The sequence below is a fragment of the Nyctereutes procyonoides genome, unplaced genomic scaffold (assembly GCF_905146905.1).
Source record: "Nyctereutes procyonoides isolate TBG_1078 unplaced genomic scaffold, NYPRO_anot_genome, whole genome shotgun sequence".
Classification (NCBI taxonomy): Eukaryota; Metazoa; Chordata; class Mammalia; order Carnivora; family Canidae; genus Nyctereutes; species Nyctereutes procyonoides.
Genome location: NW_026575126.1, coordinates 37,684,444 through 37,702,919, shown reverse-complemented (window position 1 = coordinate 37,702,919; position 18,476 = coordinate 37,684,444). Strand labels below are relative to the sequence as shown.

The window sequence follows — 18,476 nt, the reverse complement described above, 5'->3', positions numbered from 1 at the left end:
TCTCGGCGGGGCGGGGCGGGTCCGCTGCGGGGGGAGGGGGGCCGGAGCGGCCCAGAGGGCGAAGACTGGGGCGGGGGCGGCCCAGGTCGCGGCCCACGGTGCTGGAGGCTCGGCGGCGCCTGCCTTCCGACCCCGGGCAGATGGCTGCCCGGGCCCTGGGTTCGCGGCGGGAGCCCCCCCCAGGTCAGGGCGGGTCAGGCGGGGCGGGGGTCCGGGAGGAAGCGCCTCGGCGGTTGTTTACAGGCTGCACCCGCTGCTTTACTTAACGGGCAGAGAAGCGTGAGGACCCCGCGAACACGCGTGACGACGCAGCTCCTCTGCAAAATGGAAAATAAAGTAGAATAATACCCTCCCCACCCCTCGGCTTGTGGGCCCGGACGTGGGGGCAGCCGGTGGGGGGGGGACGGGGAGGGGGGGTGTAGGGAGGGGGACCTGGAGGAGAGGGGTGGGGAGAACCGGGGGGGGGGTTGCTGGGGGGGGTGAGGGGGACCTGGAGTGGCAGGGGTGGGGAGAGCGGGGGGGGGGGGCTGCTGAGGGGGTGAGGGGGACCTGGAGGGGCAGGGGTGGGGGGAGCCAAGTGGGGGTATGAGGGGGACCTGGTGGGGCAGGGGTGGGGGGAGCCAGGTGGGGGGGTGAGGGGGACCTGCAGGGGTGGGGGGAGCCGGGTGGGGGGTGCTGGAGGGGGTGAGGGGGACCTGGAGAGTCAGGGGTGGGGGGAGCCAGGTGGGGGATGCTGGGGGGATGAGGGGGACCTGGAGGGGCAGGGGTGGGGGGGAGCTGGGGGGGTGCTCAGTGAGGGCTGAGGGGGACCTGGAAGGGGGGAGCCGGTCGGGGTGGGGGTGCTCCAGGGGAGCGAGGAGCTACCGAGAGCCTGCACCAACAGTGAAGAACTCCAGTGACAGCAGAGCATCGCCAGGATCATTTGAACATTTATGCCTTTAAAAAATTACCGACTCCTTTGATCCGAGGCTTTACGCCTAGAGAAGCTCTGTGTGCCCAGGAAGAGGCCTGGGACTATGCCCTCCGGGGGACAGCATCGCTCCATCAGGGACCCAGAGTGATGACGTTTGTTTTAATGGAACGTATTTACATATGACGCCTAATAATGAGTGACTCAGAAAATTAACTATAAAATACCATAGAGGGGGCAGACTGGGGGCTCAGTGGTTTAGTGCCGCCTGCAGCCCAGGGTGTGATCCTGGAGTCCCAGGATCGAGTCCCGCATCGGGCTCCCTGCATGGAGCCTGCTTCTCCCTCTGCCTGTGTCTTTGCCTCTCTATCTGTGTGTCTCTCATGAATAAATAAATAAAATCTTAAAAAAATAAATAAAATAAAATACCATACAAAGCAGTAGTTCAGGGGCACCTGGGGGGCTCCATCGGTGAAGCGTTTGCTTTCAGCTCAGGTCATGACCTCAGGGTCCTGGAATAGAGTCCTGCATCAGGCTCCCTGCTCAGTGGGGAGCCTGCTTCTCCCTCTCCCTCTGCTGCTCAAGCTCTGTCTCTCTCTCTCAAATAAATAATAAAAGCTTTAAAAAACAAAAAGCAGTAGTTCAGCTTCTAGAGAAATGAAAATTTACCTCCACACAGAAACTTGTAGGGAATCTTCACAGCAGCCAAAAGGTGGAAACAACCCAGATCTCTATCAACAGATCAATGGATGAACAAAACATAGCCTCACGGGCATCCCGGGTAGCCCAGCGGTTTACTGCCGCCTTCAGCTCAGGGTGTGATCCTGGGTTCCCGGGATCGAGTCCCACGTTGGGCTCCCTGCATGGAGCCTGCTTATCCCTCTGCCTGTGTCTCTGCCCCTCTCTCTCTGTGTGTCTGTCATGTATAAATAAGTAATTTTAAAAAATAAAAATAAAAAACGTAGCCTCGCCACACAATGGGTATATTCATCTATAAAAAGGAATAAAGTAGTGATATGTGCTACATTCCACTTCTACGAAATCCTCAGAATGGGCAAATCCAGAAATAAAACAGATTCATGATTTCCAGGACTCCAGGGAAAGAGGTGGTGACTGTCTACAGAGTAGCGGTTTCTTTTTGGGGTGATGGTTGTACTACTTGGTAAAGTCACTAAAAATCATTGATTCGGCAGTGCTTTCTGCCCTCGGGTTCCTCTCCTCATGCTGTAATAGGAGCACCCTTTCATCACCATAAAACAAAGTCACTGAATCGTGCACATGAAACAGATGAACTTTATAATATGTCCAATATGCCTCAATAAAGCTATTAATAAATAAAGCAGAAGAATTGGTTGTGAAAGCGGAGCCGAGCGCAGGCCTTCACCCAAGCGTGCGGAGGGCCACATGCGGGCGACGCCAGAGTTCATGCCCTGACTGGCAGCTCTGCGCAGGGGGTGCAGGCGGGTGCAGGCGGGTGCAGGGCCGTTGCCCCGAGAGCGGCACGTCTGCCGGCAGGCAAGGACCAGCTTGCAAGAACTTTCTTCCAAGGGAAGGAGTCAGTGGACCTGGGCCACGCCTGCAGGAGTGGGTGGGCTTCCGAAGGCGGCCCCAGCCTGAGTGGCCCTCCGGGGCACCCCCTGCCCCCCGCCCCCCCCACCGCAGGCAGCCTTCGCTGGGAAGGGTGCGCATGCACACTGCAGGTGTTTGGGGCCCGCGGCACCTGCCTGCCCTCCCTGCCTTCAGAGAGAGGCCCTCGGCCCCGGTCCACCAGGAAGCGTGGGGGGCCAGGGATCTGCAGGCTTGGGCCACGTCCTCCTCCCGGGGTTGGCCGCTTCCCCGGCTTGGCTGACGGTGAACACGACCTGCAACCCTCGCGGGGAGGGCACGGGGTGCGCCGGGCCCAGCAGTGGGCAGGGGCTGCCTGGGACGCAGGGGCCGGGGACAGAGTGCTGCCCGGCGCAGCACAGGGCAGCCGGCAGGGCGGGAGGCAGGGGGGCTGCGGGGTCACTGCCCCTGTCCTGGGGCCACCAACGCCCCGGCACCGGGCGGTCGATCGTTTCCCTCTTGGTCCCGAGGCGGTCTGCTAGGGGTGACGGGTGGGAAACAACTGTCGCCGCCTTTCCAGAGAACGTAAGTCAGGACTCTGCTGCCAGGACTCCCGTGGGCCCAGCCCCGCTGCCTGCTCTCCCACGGCCCAGGACACTGAGGAATCGGGCTCCGCACGCACATTTTCTGACCGCCTTGCCCGACGCAGCTCTGTAGGCTGGGACCCAGTGCCGGGCTGTGACCCTGGGGCAGCCGCAGCCTCTCAGCGGCTGGGTTCCTGCAGGGCTCCCCTCTGGCCTCTTGCCCCCTGACTCAGGCCAAAAAGGCCCCCAGGAGGCCACGAGCTGTGGGGCAGCAGGGCCCAGCCCCGGGAGGGATGGCTGGAGGATGCCACCCCCTGGTCTCCAGGAGGCCTCATGTGTGGAGGGGCTGGCCTCCCACAGACGCGAGCCCTTCTGCAAAGTCGTCCTGGGGACCGAGGACGGGGTCTCAGGCTATGGTTGAAGCAGCCCAGAACAGCCCTCCCCTATAAGCCCTGGGTCAGCCCTGATGAGGTGCCCCATGTCAGGTGGTCAGCGGCAACCCGGGTACCCCCTGTCCAGGAGACGCAGGAAAGTAAAGAACCACGTGCCCGTGCCCCCTGCAGCTGCCCCACCTGCGGGCTCTGGGCAAGCGTGGGGGGCAGACCTGCAGACCCAGCCCCCGGCCAGGCAGGAAGTGGGGAACAAGGGAGTGGTCTGGGATGTCCAGGATGTGCACCGCCCTCTCTGCTGGACCCCAAGCCCTGCTGTCCCAGGAGACAAGCAGGCCTGGGCCCCCAAAGCTCTGTGCCCCGGCTCTCTGGGAGCACCCACGAAAGCTTCAGATACTTCAGATACTCTGGAACTCCTCAGCTCACGAGTGGACCACGGAGAGGCCCCACGGCGCAGAGACCCCAAACCTCTCCGTGCATCCTGCAAGGACGGTGGGCCCGAAGGTGGGGAGGGGCAGGACTCACACGGAGGGCCAAGCGCCTCCGCGTGAGTTACTCACTGAAGGTTTAGTGGCCTTGCAGAGAACATGGTGAGCCAATGGGACTTCACCGTGTGTCTCCCAAGGTGACACCCCAGGAAGGACACGGTGGCATTTACGTCCTCATTATGCCAAGACCCGAGCAGAATCTCCTGGTGAGATCATCCAATGAGCCCCACAGAGGGACATCCTACCGCGTGGCCATGACTTCCACGTCCATGTCATGGAAGGCAGGCGGGCAGGGGGGCGGGCGGCAGGCAGTGGCCAGCACGGGTCACAGGCACCCGGCAAGGGGCCCACCCATGCCAGCCCAGTTCCCCTTGCCGAGCCCAGGGCTGCTCAGTCACTTCTCTGGCCTTGAGGGACACACACTGAACATGTTGGGGTAGAACTGGGGGCAACTGATGATCAAACGATTCAGATAAAAAATAGAGCACAAATGTGAAAAAGCAAATGTGGCGAAATGTGAAAAACAGGGAATGTGGGTCAGGGCGCTGAATGGTCCATGCGCAGCTTCTACGTCTGAGACAAGGGAAAGCAGGAAGCTTCCGAGTGCAGGCGGGGGCTGGGGTGCGCCTGGGGTGTGCCTGGGGCTGACCCGCCTGCTGGGTGGCCTTGGCCTGGTCACCGGCCCTCTCTGAGTGCCCGTCTTGTCGTGTGCGTGAGTCACCCTCTTCCCACAGCCCTGAGAACCTGAGCGGGACATGGCTACACCAGCTGGACGGGACACGGCCACTTGTTTCGGTTCTGCCCGGGGCGGAAGGAGAGGCAGAGGGAGACCTGGGCTGGGCACGAGCGGCCCACCTACGAAGGCCGGTGGGTGTGCTGGCGCCGGCCTCAGGAGTTGGGGAGGCCACCCTCATCGGGCTCTGGGGGCCTCGGGCAGCCATGGGCTCACTTGGGGGCTCTGGTCCTCGGCTGGGCTCCTGCCCTGCTTCCCACTGACCTCGCAGCTCCCCATCCAGCTCTGCTGACCCTTGAGTGGAGGTGCAGGCGGGGAGGCACTGGCTGGCCCCCCTGGATTCCAGCCCTGCCCCACAAGGCCTGGATGCCAGGCACAGAGGGGCCACGGGGGTCCCCAGAGGCTGCAGGCTGGGTCAGCAATCGGGCAGGACCGCTGCCCTGCGTGGAGTCCACAGGTTCCGGGTGAATTCATCAGATCCAGGCCCTCAGCCCTGTCCCCCACACCAGGGGGAGACCCAAACCAGGGAGCACGTGGCCCTGGATACGGGCACCCATGCCAGGACACCCTCAAGGGGCCAGACCCACAGGGAGGCCTGCTTCAGAGGACAGGGCACCCGTGCCCCTCAGCTCGGTGTCAAACATGAAACAGGTGTCACAGACACCTTACAACAAACAGTGGGGCCGGCTGCCAGGCCAGCCCAGGAGAAGGGGAACCTCACCCCATCCCCTCCCAAGGTCAGGATGAGGGTAGGGGTCTCCTGAGACCCGCTGTCCACGTGGCGACGACGGGAAGACAGGGGCGCACTCCAAACAGGTGGGAGGTTTTATTGTCACAGCAGAAAAAGGCAGAGCGAGGAGCTGTCCCCGAGACAGGGCTGTGAGCTGCCCCGGGGCTGCCCACCGCGGCCAAGGAGTGCAGGCCACCGCGCAGGCGCTTCTGACTCCAATGTGACAGGACACGTGGGCCTCCAGCAGCAGGCGGGACTCCCCCCAGGACGCTGGGTTTGCCCCCAGTCAGATTCCATGCCAGCTTCTGCCTCAGGGAAGCCCGTGAGGGACAAAGACAGGCCGGGGGACCGGTCCCCGCAGGGGTGCGGATGCTCAGTGGCAGCCAGCCAGTTGCAGGCAGCCCGGGCAGCCGGGATCCCACGGGGTCCCAAGGGCCCAGGACAGTGATCTCTGTGGCGGCACGAAGCCAACCCCGTGTGACCCCGGCTGAGGGCCCTGCTCGGCTGGGGCTGCGGGGTTGGGACAGGGACACAGAGTGTAACTCCCAAACAAGGAGACGTGGGGGTCGGCCTCCAGAGCCGCTGAGTGCGTCCCAGGAGGGTCCCCCAGCCGTGACAGGGAGGCCCCGCCGCTGACCCGGGCAGTCCGGTGTGACAGGTGTGACAGGTATGACGGGTGTGACAGGTGTGATGGGTGTGACGGGAGGGGTGCTCTGCGGCCGGGCTCCAGGGCAGCCACAGCAGGTCCCAGCAGGTCCCCAAGCACACCCTGCTGGCGGCGGCCTGGCCGCCCCAGCCTCCCGTTCAGCGCCTCTGCACCCCAGAGCCGGGCGACAGGCGGAGGCCACGATGAGCGGGGGCAGAGGGGGCGAGCCTCAGGAGCCCGTCCTGCCCCTGCTCGGTGGTCGGTGGCCAGCAGGGCAGGGGCTGACTGGGCAGTGGGGTGAAGCCGGCCAGGCTGGGGTCCCTCAGTCCTGCTTGTCCCCTCTCTGCCTCCAGGGGTAGATGAGCTCTCCGAAGAACAGCTTGCGGCACAGAGAGCCCCAGGAGTGCCTGGGGTGGCAGCCACAGCTGGGTAGGCGGTAGGTGTGCACCACGCGGCCGTAGGGCAGGGGGTTGATCTGCAAGCACGAGGGCAGCCGTCAGCCGGGACATGGCCTGCAATCCCTGGGGCTCAGGCCCCCCGGTCCTGGCGGCCCCCCGCTGCCAGCTGTGGGCAGCTCCAGCTCTGTCCCCCCAGGGGCACCCAGGGGCAGGTGAGCAGCCCAGGAGGGAGCCCTCAGGTGGAGGTCAGCACACTCTCCTCCAGGCGGGCGGCAGGGAAGTAAGCCGGGCCAGGCTGTGGGGCGCGGAGCCCGATGTGCTGCAGGACGGACCTCCCAGAACACGGGCCTGGAAATGTACTGCACCCCTGAGGAAACCGCACGGGCCCCCCGGCCTCAGCGGCCGGCCTGTCCCAGAGACACCGCCCTCGGGTCGACCCCACCAGCACTCAGCGAGTTGCCCGGCAAGGCACCCAGAGGGACAGCTTCAGAGAGAAGAGCCCAAGAGGGAAGGCCTGCGTGTCCGGGGAGGGCCAGGAGCCCGGGGTGGGCAGGTGAGGGTCTGCCCGCGGGCAGCGGGGTGACAGGTGCACGATGCCTCACCTGCATCAAGAGGCGGAGGGGCCCGTCGGCCTCGTGCTCCAGGACCTGGAACTTCACACCAGCTGCAAGCAGAGGGAGGTGCCTGTGAGGCACCCGGGGCCGCAGACGGCCTGCAAGGGCCCCATCCCGCACCAGCCGAGGCGGGCCCCCTCCTCTGTGAGCGGCACTCGAAGGCTCACTGCCCCCTGCCCCCCATCCGTCTGCCTCTGTGCTGGCTGCCTGGCCTGCATCAAAGCCTCTGCACAGCTTCACTGAAGGAGCTGCAGGTCCAGGAGGCAGGGAAGTCAGCTGGGCATCGGGGGCGCAGGCTGTGCTGCTTCCCACACGGGACGTGGGTTTTCCCACGGGGTGCACAGGGTGGGGTGTGACTGCCCTGCTGGCAATTAAATGTCTTCCAAATGCTGCGTGCGTGGCCAACTTGGGAACCCACCACACCCCTGACCTATAGTTTGGGCTCCCAAGCCTGGGAATTTCCAAGGCAGAAAGTTCTTGAAAAGAGAAGCGGGAGCTAATTATCAATTGATGAAGAGGCCTCAAGGCAAAGTCAGTGAAAAAGAAAGAAAACGCAGCATCTGTGGACTTTACTATGAAGTTAACACAGCTCTGCTCTGTGAGCTGTAGGCTGGGAAGGGGGAGATGCTGTGGGGGGGAAGCGGTGGGCTGAGGAGGGGGAGATGCCGCAGGGGGGATGTAGTGGGCTGGGGAGGGGGAGATGTGGGGGGATGCTGCGGGGGGCGGGGAGACAGGGAGACGCTGGGCCCCGGGCTCCTCACCGGCCCGGCCCCGGCATTTGGACGAGTGGACAGAGGCGGGGGCCCCTGGCGTGGGGCCTTCAGGAGCGAGGGCATCCAGTAGGCAGATGAGGAGCAAAACCCAGGGACACGCAGGTTCCCTCTGGCTTTCAAGGCCCTGGAGGAGGGGCCTGCCGCCCACTGGGGGGGCTATACCCAGAGTGCCCCGCGTTCCCCACGTGCTCACAAGCCCTGGGTGGGGACAGGACTACCCACAGGGCCGTGAGCAGCAGTTCACCCAGGCCTGCCGCAGGGATGGCTGCTCCCAGGGGCGCCTGGCCAACCCAGTGGCCGGACCAGTTGCAGACAGGGACTGCGGGGGCAGCCAGGATGCTGGGGTCTGTCCCGGCAGTCAGGGGGCTGTGGGGAGGGGCCGGGAGCAGCTCCTGCCACCCAGACCGGGGCAGCACAGCATCTTTGTCGCTGGCCTGTCCCCTCCAGGGCTGAGGGGCACTGCGGGCACCACAGTTCCACACAAGCACACGGGGCCACTTCTCCGAGCCACGGCCAGCACCCCCTGCCCTACTGCACACAGGCCTCGGGGCAAATGTCCACCCTTGTGCCGAAGAGGGTGGGAAAGACGTAGGGCTACGTGCAGCCTCTGCACCTGAGGGCCGGGGCGCCCTCTCCCCCCAGCTCACTGCAGGCAGCTGGCGCCGTGGACACCCAGGGGTCCCTGCCCTCCCGCCACCCAGTGCCCTGCACGCCACAGCTCCCAGGCAAGAGGGGCCCCAGGGCAGCTGGATCCTCTGCAGCACACACCTACCCGCGAGCCTGTAGGGCCGGCACAGCCGGAGGCCGAGCGAGTACAGCGGCAGGGAGTTGACAAGGTCCATGAGCAGATGGATCAGGCCCTGCACGGTGACCACCAGGAGCCGGAGCTGCAGTGACACACGGTGCTCAGAGTCACCCCGCACGGCCCACAGGGTCCCGGGCCACGATGGGGAGTGAGCGGGGGCTCCAGACCCCTCCAGACCCCACCCCCTGGGGAGGACGTGGATCCCATCCTAAGGGGGACACAGCTGCCACCCTGACCCCGAGGCCCGGCTGTGGGGAGGCAGGGGGCAGGGAAACAGGCTGCTGGCTCCCCAGCCGGGCCCAGCAGGGTGCCAGTCCCCCAGGGCCATCCTCTGTGCACCCAGCTGCATGCCCAGAGCATTGAGGGGCATCCCCCAGGCCAGGACCCTAGCCCTGCCTGCTGCAGGGCCCAGCACATGGCACCCAGAGTCGGGGTAGCCACACCCTCCACGGGGTAGGGGCAGATGGGCTGCCCAGGGCTGCCTGGCTGCAGGTAGTGATCACGCCAAGCACTGCGGGCCAGGCCTGTTGGCCAGGTAGCCCTGTGCCACACTCAGTCAGCGCCCCCGGGCCGTGTGCTCTCAGCTCACCAGGGTGAACACCAGGTAGTACAGGGCGGTGGTGGGCAGTAGGAAGACCAGGATGGTGAAGAGCAAAGTCCCGATGAACAGCTACAGGGACAAAGGACACCGGAGCATCAGCAAGAGCCCCACGCCGGGGACAGCCCCGCGGCATGGGACACACCTCCGCTGCCCATCCCCACCCATCCCTCCCTGTCACCGAGCACAGATGGGTGCCACCAACAGGGCCTGGGTAGCTTCCCGAGACAGCTCTGGGAGCCACACTGACACGTGGGGACAGAGAAGCCGCTGCACCGAGTGGGCACATACAGCAGGGCACATACGGGAGGGCTGTGAACTCAGGCGGGAGAAGCTGCCCTGCAGGCTACACACGGATCTGAGCGCGCTGCGAGGAAAGCCAGAGCCAGGTCCTGCGCGCAGGTCGCCTGCATGCCCTGCCGTCCAGGAGCTCTGGGAGAGGGTCCACCTCCCTCCTGGGGCACCGTCCCGCACAGTCTGAGGGCTCCACGTGCCCCTTGCCGCCTCCCCACGGTCCCCGGGGACCATGCTGACCTGCTGGCAGGTGAGCTACACAGGAGTGTGGCCACCCCGTCACGGTGCTGGGCAGCCACACAGACCAGGCTCACATAGAGGGACCACGTGGATGGGAGCTCGGAGGCGATCACCTGTGGGTCCCACTGGCCCCCGGGGCTGGGGTGCCCCCTTCCCTGCAGTCCTGCCCAGTACCTGGTCCAGGTCATAGGAGCAGGAGTCCACCCGCTGGCGCAGAACGTTCCACTTCTTTCCCCGGAACAGACGCCACAGTGAGGACAGGCCACAGATCTTCAGGCAGTACAGCCTGCAGGGCATGGGCACCATGGCCAGGCTGCTGTGCCACCCTGGCGGCCACCAGGCCCTAGGAGTGTCCACGCACCCAGGGATTGGAAGGCGGCCCGGAGCCAGCCGGCAAGGATGGGGGTGCATACCCACCTGGCACCGTAGACGTAGAAGCAGTAGATGTGGAAGGTGAGAAGAGCAATGATGTCAGACAGGATGGACAGGGCGACCGTGAGGCCCAGGCAGGCTGAGAGGCCCACATGCCACAGGATGCGCTCGATGAAGGGGGACATGAGGTGGATGTAGCCTGTAGGGAAGGGGGTTCGCCCTGAGGGGGGCCCCAGGGAGGTCCTGGCCCTCCCCAATTCCTCACTGAAGGGGCTCCTGAGGCTTCTGGAAACTGCGAGCAACAGAATTCACTGCTGGCCGTCGCCTGGCCGAGCATCCGGCCCAGCAGAGCAGGGCTACACATGCACGTGCATGGGGCGCCAAGGGGGCAGAAAGCAGGCACCAAGGGGACGGGGCCCGGCCTGGCCTCAGCTTCCCGGCTCAGCCAGGGCTCCGTGACCCGGGGGCACAGGCTCCAGGACTCGTGGGGCTCAGTGGGGCCGGTGCAGCGGGCACTCACTGATCCACAGGTGCAGGTGGTACAAGAAGAAGCGGCCCAGCACCTGGTCCAGCGCCCGGTTCATCTTCAGCCCAGCGGGAGCACCCATCAGCCACTGCAGCAGATGCTGGAGCTCCTCGGCCACATGCTGTAGACACACAGGGGCAGGGGTCCAACCCACTGGGCGGGGAAAGGGCAGTCTGGGTGCCCCCTCCAGGTGGCTCCTAGCGCGAGGGGCACACAAGGTTCCCTGTGTGTCTGGCCAAGGAGCCCTTCTTCACGGCCTGCAAGGCTGACAGTCTGGCCCTTGGGCTGCAGGGGCCCTGATGGGCACCAGCCGGCCTCCACTTCACTCCTCTGGCCCCATATGCCCACATGTAGGGCAGACCCCAGCCAGCCAGGAACCTCGGGGGAGCTGATGGGCCTACCCAGCCCCCTCTGCTGAGGATCCCGCCCTCCACGTGCCAGGGTACCCCAGAGGCCTGTGTCTGCGCAGGTGACCTCAGGTGACCCTGAGGGTGTCCAACCCAGCAGGGGCCTGGGGGGCCGGTGGGAAGGCCACGGGTTCCCTAGAGGTCAGGAATGTCCGGTGAGGGGATCCCTGGGTGGCGCAGCGGTTTGGCGCCTGCCTTTGGCCCAGGGCGCGATCCTGGAGACCCGGGATCGAATCCCACATCAGGCTCCCGGTGCATGGAGCCTGCTTCTCCCTCTGCCTGTGTCTCTGCCTCTCTCTCTCTCTCTCTCTGTGACTATCATAAATAAATAAAAATTGAAAAAAAAAAAAAAAACCTTTAAAAAAAAAAAAAAAAAAAAAAAAAAAAAGGAATGTCCGGTGAGGCCCAGTGATGGCACCAGGACTCTCACCAGCAAGCAGGGAAGCTGAGCGGCGTCCTGGCTGCCCAGGGAGGAAAGCCTGTGTCCACGCCCTGAGCATGGCCCCGGGACCCTCCGCTGCGTCAGCAGTGCGGAGGCCACGGCTGAGGCAGCCCTGCCTCACGATCAGAGGCTGTCGCTCCCCCTACTGCCTACCGTGCGGGCCTGGGAAGCCTCGGCCAATCCGGGGCAGTGAGAAAAAGAACACAACATTCTTTATAAATAGAGCTTATCTAATATTTAAAGGATAAGAGCTGGGCGGCAGGAAGAGGCTTTCATTTTTCAATTAAATATTTATATTCCTGTGCAGTTCTGCAGCGGGGATGTCGAAGAGGGAGCTGGCCAAAACCAGAGTGTGGGTGAGTGAGGTGCCACGGCACAGCCCCCATCCTGACCGCCAGGCGCCCCTTCCCCTCCTCTCGATGGAGCCTCCCAAGAGGCCCCGGGGGCTCCTATCCACGCGCAGGCCCAGGCACACGTGAAGGCCACCCAGCCGGAGCCAGGAGGCCACTGGCAGAGGCCTAGGGGAGCCCAAGGGGCCAGAGGGACTGCCCCACACAGGACGACCAGCTCCCAGTGGGGCCTCTGGCTCTGGGGAAGGCGTGGACAGCGGGGGAGGCCATAGCAGGGGAGCACGGAGCCGCGCGGGAGGGGCCGGAGCGCCACAGGCGTGAGGCCCGGGCTGATGGCACGCACGCGGCCCTGGACACTTGGAAGGTCTCTGGGGCGCCTACTGCGCAGATGGCTGCTCTACTGCCCAACAGAAGGAAAGGGCAGGGCTGCTCGGCCACCCCCAGAAAGGGTCCCCCCGCCCATCCCCAGGACACAGATGCTCCAGGACCACCAGGCTCCCCGACCAACTCACGTCAGCCACAGGGACGAGGGCCTTGGCCAGCTGCCCGATGCAGTCCTTCCCATGAAGCCAGGACAGCAGCGCGAGGCCAAGGGTCACATCGAGAAGCACGGAGACCAGCACGTTGGCCTTCCTGCGAGGGGGTCCAACGGGCGGGGGCGGTCAGTGGGGGTGGGCTTGGTGACCAGAGGGGTGCCACCGCGAGGGAGACCCAGGCAGGCCCTGCACCTCATGAACTGGGCGGGGGTCTCGGCCTTCTGGGTGCTGAAGATGAGTGTGAGCTGCTCTAGCCGGTGTCTGAGCTGCTCGCACACAGAGAGCTTGCTGCAGATGAAGGACAGAGGCCACAGTTGGAACAGCCTGCGGGGAGAGGTGGACGCTCAGGCCCTGCCAGCTTCCGCTGCCTGCCCGGGAGCGAGGGCCCCCCCAGCTGGCGGCGACACCCTCCCCAGGCTCACCTCAGGCCGGGAGGCCCTGACCTCAGCTGGACAGGGACACCCCAGGGGGGCACATGCAGGCAGCCCGGCGGGGTCCCGGGTCACCCAGGGCTGCTAATGGGGAGCCCAACGTCCACACAGAGCAGGGGCTTGTGCATCTCGCCACCCGGCGCCTTGCCCTGGTGAACGTCATCAAGGATGTCCAGGCCCCCCGGGCTGCCCAGCGACACGGACCTCTCACAAGGCAAAGCAAGCGCCGAGAGGAAGCTGCAGGGCAGGTGAGTGCAGAGCCACCAGCTGGCCACGCAGGGACCCTCAGCACTGGAGAGGCACCTCCCCAGGCTCCCCCAGGCGCAGACTGTCCCTGGGGCTGCCGCGCAGGCGAGGGGGCTTCTCCCCTGCCCAGTGACTGTCGGTGCGCTCCGACCATGGCCCAGCCCGATGGGCTGAGCATGACTTGCGGCACACGAGCAGTTGCTGACCTTCCTCAAGCCCTCGGGGAGGCGATAAAAGCTAAGGACTATGTCTCCCTGTGCGGCACCTTGGGTGACATGCTTCCCTGTCATTCATTCCCGGGAACTGTGAGGGTCCAAACCCCATCTTTCCGTCAGACGCCCTGCGGCCCTTGGCCTGAGGCGTGTCCCCACGGCTGCCAGGGCTCTCTGCCAACCTGGCCGCAGCGCCGTGCAGCCCTGGGGGAGCAGGGTGGCCAGCCCCGCCCGACAGCCGCAGGCCTCCGGTCACCCAGCCAGGACCCGGTGCCACCCCAATCCCTCGGCTGGGCCTGCAGCCTGGGGCATCCAGGTGACCGTGCAGAAGTGCCACGGCGGGGGACCACCACCCTGCCCCACGTCCTTCAGTGAGTGGACGCTGCCCCCAGGGCTAGGGGGGTCGGTGGGACCCGATGCCTTCAGGAGAACAACTCACCTGCGCCGGGCCCTGGACAGCAACAGCCTGCCGTCCAAGCTGAGCCACGGGAAGCGCACCCTGAACCACCACCCAGCGGGTCCCACACAACCGCTGAGGCTGCCGAGGGAGCCCGCTCTGCCCAGGGAGCATGACGGCAGGCGGCAACCACTGCCAGGTGCCCTGAGCTGCCGGGGGAGAGGGCAGCGGGGGCCTCTAGGCCCCAGACGCTGGGGGGCGGGCCTCGGGCGCAGGGCCCTGACCTCCTCCCGCCCCGGCCCCAGGGGCACCTACCGGCAGGTGCTGGCGGCCGACACAAGGGACAGCAGGCAGGCCAGCAGCGCGCAGATGGGCCCCGAGGCCCGCTTCGCTAGCTCTGCGAGGATGCTGGCCTCCACGCCCTCCGACTGCCAGTGGCTCAGCCGCACGGGGCTGTCGTCGAAGCGGTCACTCCGGAAGAGCGCCTCGCTGCGAGCCACCGTGTCAAAGACGACAGCCAAGCCCTCAGCACCGGCCGTGCCATCACCCGCCTGGCGGTCAGGCAGGGCCGCGGCCGGGTGCAGCTGGGACAGCAGCACCTTGCGCTGGTTGTAGAAGACGAGCATGACCTGGTCCTCGTCCGGGGCTGCAGGGCCAGGGGGCCCCTGGCGGCAGGTGGCCTTGCAGCTCCAGAGCTTGCCGCCCCTCTCCCGGGAGAGCTGGAGCCAGGGCTCGTGGGAGAAGATGGCACCCAGGCCCTCCAGGAAGTGGCCCAGGCCCTCCTCAGCGTCCTGGCGGCGGTGGCACCATGTGCCCAGCACGGCCAGCCCCACCCGGCTGGCCTGATGCACCTGCGCCAGGAGCTCCTTCACCTGCACGGGGATGAAGGGAAAGTGCACCACGGCCAAGACCACAGCGCTGCTCTGCTCCGGGACCCACCGTCCAACCAGCAGGCCGCTGTCGGCCGACATGCAGCACGTGGGAAAGAAGGCCTTGAGCACCATGCCGGGCACGCTGGAAGAGAGGGCACAGGCTCAGTGCAGGCCCCGGCTCGCAGACCACAGGGCCCTTGGGGGGGCGCCCGGGCCTTGGGCGTGGTCCCGGAGGTTTGGGTGACAAGCGAGGCCCCGCAGGGTGGGGGCACGACCCCCTGCACCACTCACGAGGGTGTGCAGGGCTGACCACAGCGGCTTCGGCTTTGTTTTCAAGGAAACTGAGGAGAGTCGCCTTCACGCAGCACACGGGAAAACGTACACTCTAACAATAAAAGTCACTCGCGTTGAATCTAACGAACCTTGATTTACTGACTAACCTGCAGAGAATAAAGATGAAAATTTAAATGCGTTCCTGCTGGTGGCTGCGGGCCCTGGCGCAGGGGCCGCGCTCCAAGCAAGCCCACCTCGTCCGGGGAGCCCCCAGAGGAGCCTCGGGGCGTTCGTGGCGCCATGGCCGCTATGCCGAGCCTCTGGCCCATGGCTGGGCCCACCCACCGTTTCGGGGCCGTGGGGGGGCGGGCGGCTATCTTCTCCTGCTGCAGCTGAGCTAGCCAGCGGTCTCAACACAGGGACCTGGAGGACGGCCAGCTCCCCACGGCCTGGTCTCAGGATGAGGGGCATGTGCCCTCCCGGCCCCTCACGCCTCTCCCGGGGCGCCTCTCCCGGGGCCTCTGGGCGGCAAAACTGGCCCCAAGTGCCTCGACCTTGACCTTGACCCCGAGCCTCACCCAGGGCTGAGCTCACGGGGATGGGGATGCAGGCTTCTCGGCAAGCACTGCCTTCCCCCCCGCGGAGCCCTGAGGGCTTCACCTTGGAGCTTGCTCTTTCTCAGATGCTGAGGGTCCCCACAAAGCACAGAGCAGCCACTGTGGGGTGAGACCCCCGAGCTGGAGCCCACACCCGGGAGAGGGACGCAGGCCTGGAAGGAGCACAGGCCCCGGGGGACCTATGTGTTGGGAGAGCAGGACGTCTTTCCGGAGAGGCCTTACGGGGCACAAACACCCAGGGCCTGCGAGATCTGGTGGGCTGCTTTCCTTCCCTGCGGGGAGCCCGGGTGGGTGGGAAGGCAGAGGCCTCTCCCAGCAACCCACACCCCCTGCGGCCCCCGCTGAGCGGCCCACACAGCCCTCCTCGCCCAGCCAGCGCCCGCCACATCCCCCATCCCAGGGCCGCGCTTCCTGCCCCTCCTGACAACGCCAGGCTGAGACCGGCCTGGTGGTCAGGCTTGCTGGCCATCACAGGGCGGGCATCACCGCCAGGGCCTCTCGTGGAGACACAGGGGCGGCCCCCCCACAGCCAATCACACCCCCTGGGGACTCCTCTGCAGGAAGTAGGGAAAACCACCCGCGGCTACTGTCGGAGAAGAAAAACAATTGGCCTGACAGTGAACAGATGCTCTGGGGGAAGCTGCATCTGTCGGAGCGACAGTGTTTTTACTCCGGGAGAATTCGGGGAGTTGCACGCGCGCGGTTTGTGCGTTTTCTTTGTGCGTGTTGTGTTTCATCTACAAAGTTTGCCTAAAAACAGAAGAAGAAAGAGCAGCAGCAGCAGCCCCAGCAGCAGCCGCCCCTTCTATGTGGGGAGGAAGCGCAGAGGGCAGAAGCGGATGCTCTCATCTGTTGGGGGCGGGGGGCGACCCAGGGGCCACCTGCGCACCCGCGCCTGGTCGCCCGCCCTGGGAGCCCGGGGCCCCGCTCGGATCAGACGGCGGGAGGGCGGGGGCGGGGCGAGCGCGGGGGCGGGGCGGGGCGAGCGCGGGGCCTGAGGGGCGGGGCGAGCGCGGGGGCGGGGCCGCTGCCCTTGGGGTGACGCCGACTCCGCGTGCGGCAACCAGCCCTTCCTCCCCGAAGCTACCATTCTGTTTTGGGTTTTTCTGTTCTGTTTGTTCTGAAGTCACCGGCCCGGCGCCCACGAGGCCGGGGGGAGGCTGGGGGACCCCGCAGAGCCCCCACCCTACGGGGGACCGGACTCGGGGCCCCGCCCGCCGCCTCGCCTGCGCCCTGGGGGAAGCGCCCCGCGGATGCTCACCGGCTGCTCCCCGGGGCCGCGCCCTTGGCTGCGGGGTCGAGATGGGCTGGCGGACGGCGTCGGGCGGCCCGGGCGGACGGCACTCGGCGCCCCCAGCCCCGCCGCGGGACACAAGCCCCATTTCCGCCCGCTCCCCGCGTTGCTGCGCGACGGTCCGGCCCCCAAAGGCGCCCGGGCTGCCCGCTGACCCCGCCCGAGCGTTCCGGCCCCAGAACGTTCCTGTGCCCAGAGTTGGCGGTGAGGCGTCCCCATCCCTGTCCCCGTCCCCGTCCCGCCTTCCCACTGTCTCCATCCCCATCCCCCGTCCTTGTTCCCCCGCCGCCCTCGTCCCCCACCCCCCACTGTCCTTGTCCTGCCCCATCCCCCACCATCCCCATCCCCCACCATCCCTGTCATCCCCTGTCCCTGTCCCTCCACCATCCTCAGCCTCCCCATGCCCCATGGTCCTTGTCCTCCCCCAGTCCCCATCCCACCCAGAATCCTCGTCCCCACACCATCCCCCCACGGGCCTCGCCCAGCCCAGTCCACCTGCAGCGTCACCTACCCCCACCCCCCAGTCCCCACCTTCTCACAGTCGCCAAACCTCCCCCACCCCATGTGGTCACCTGAGGGACCCAGTGGACCTGGCTTGAGGGCCGCCATCCTCCCAGGATGAAAGGACCCCCAGCCCTGGGTGGGGTTCCAGGAGGAGCCACCTCCCCAGCTCCCGACTGGCTCCCTCCAACCCCAGGCTATGCAAAGGGGCACATCTGGATTCCCCTGGGGCCATGGGCTGGGACGTCAGAGGTGTCCCCAGCCCCTCCGCACAGGGCAAGCGTATCCCCAACACCAGTAGCAACAAGTCACATTTACTGAGCACGTGTGTCCTCACGCAGACCTCGTCGCCCTGTGCCCACAGGGCTACTGCATGTGACGGGGACCCCATCAGGGGCAAAGTCCCGGTGACAGACTGCACCAGGCCCTGTCCCCTCCACGGAGCCCCTCACTGGGACTCGGGGACCGGCTGCACCCCGCATGCAGCATCCCACCCTCGTGTCCCCCCCTCCCGGGCCTGTTTGGCCACTGCTCTCAGTAACAGGAGTCCTTCCTCCTGGGAAGCTCTCCTGGCATGACCGCCGCCTGGAACCTTCCGGCACGCCCCACCGTGAGCTTGGAGCCATTTGCTCCTGGTTTGCAGAGGAGAAAATACAGGTTCAGCCTGGGGGAGAGCCCCACACGGGAGAAGCGGACGGGGCGGGACCCCCCCTGGTGCCCCGGGGCTGTCCGCCTTCGTTCCCTTACCTCAGTGAGGCCCAGAGAAGCTGCAAGAGGCTTGGGGCACGGGGGCCTCTGCAGATGGGGACAGGGAAGGTGGCACCCCTGCCCCACCCCGCCCCGCCTGCCCGCCCCGCCTGCCCGCCGCGCCCGCCCTGCCTGGTCCGGCCTGATTAGGAGCTGGGCTGGGGCCCCTGCCCAGCAGCCCCCCCGCCACCCAGCCCCAGAGCTCAGGTCTGCTGCCCCGACCCTGCAGAGCCGGGGCCGAGCGGACGCGGGGCCATGAGGCTGGGTCAGCTTTGGAGGCTGGGCCCCTGGACCACCTCCGCAGGAGGCAGCCGGGTCTGGCGCCACCCCACAATGCCCACGACGGGCTGCCCCGCCCACGCAAGGCTCAGGCCAGCTGGGACCGGTACTCGTACAGCTTGATGGAGCCGTTCCCAGCATCGGCCACCATGAGCTGGCCCTGAGGGGCGCAGGCCACCCCCAGGGGCCGCCTCAGGCCCTCGGACACAAGGCAGACGGGCGCTCCG

At 66.1% G+C, this 18,476-nt stretch overlaps 1 protein-coding gene across 5 annotated transcripts; it reads right to left on the bottom strand.

Moving 5' to 3' along the window:
- Window positions 1–5,453: 5,453 nt before the first annotated feature.
- Window positions 5,454–18,017, bottom strand: PIGQ (phosphatidylinositol glycan anchor biosynthesis class Q). Of its 5 annotated transcripts, none has more exons than XM_055339845.1 (12): window positions 17,971–18,017; window positions 14,830–14,978; window positions 13,982–14,680; window positions 12,573–12,704; window positions 12,357–12,477; window positions 10,640–10,766; window positions 10,165–10,318; window positions 9,922–10,033; window positions 9,205–9,285; window positions 8,583–8,697; window positions 7,026–7,087; window positions 5,454–6,500 (listed from the first exon to the last, which is right to left on the bottom strand). In XM_055339845.1, the coding sequence occupies exons 3-12, from the start codon at window positions 14,668–14,670 to the stop codon at window positions 6,348–6,350; spliced, it is 1,746 nt and encodes a 581-aa protein (XP_055195820.1). In that variant the 5' UTR covers window positions 14,671–14,680; window positions 14,830–14,978; window positions 17,971–18,017; the 3' UTR covers window positions 5,454–6,347. The 5 variants fall into 5 exon arrangements, with proteins under 5 accessions (XP_055195820.1, XP_055195817.1, XP_055195818.1 ...); XM_055339842.1 differs by lacking the exon at window positions 17,971–18,017 and adding an exon at window positions 16,690–16,821; XM_055339843.1 differs by lacking the exon at window positions 17,971–18,017 and adding an exon at window positions 15,066–16,681.
- Between the last annotated feature and the right edge of the window lie 459 nt (window positions 18,018–18,476).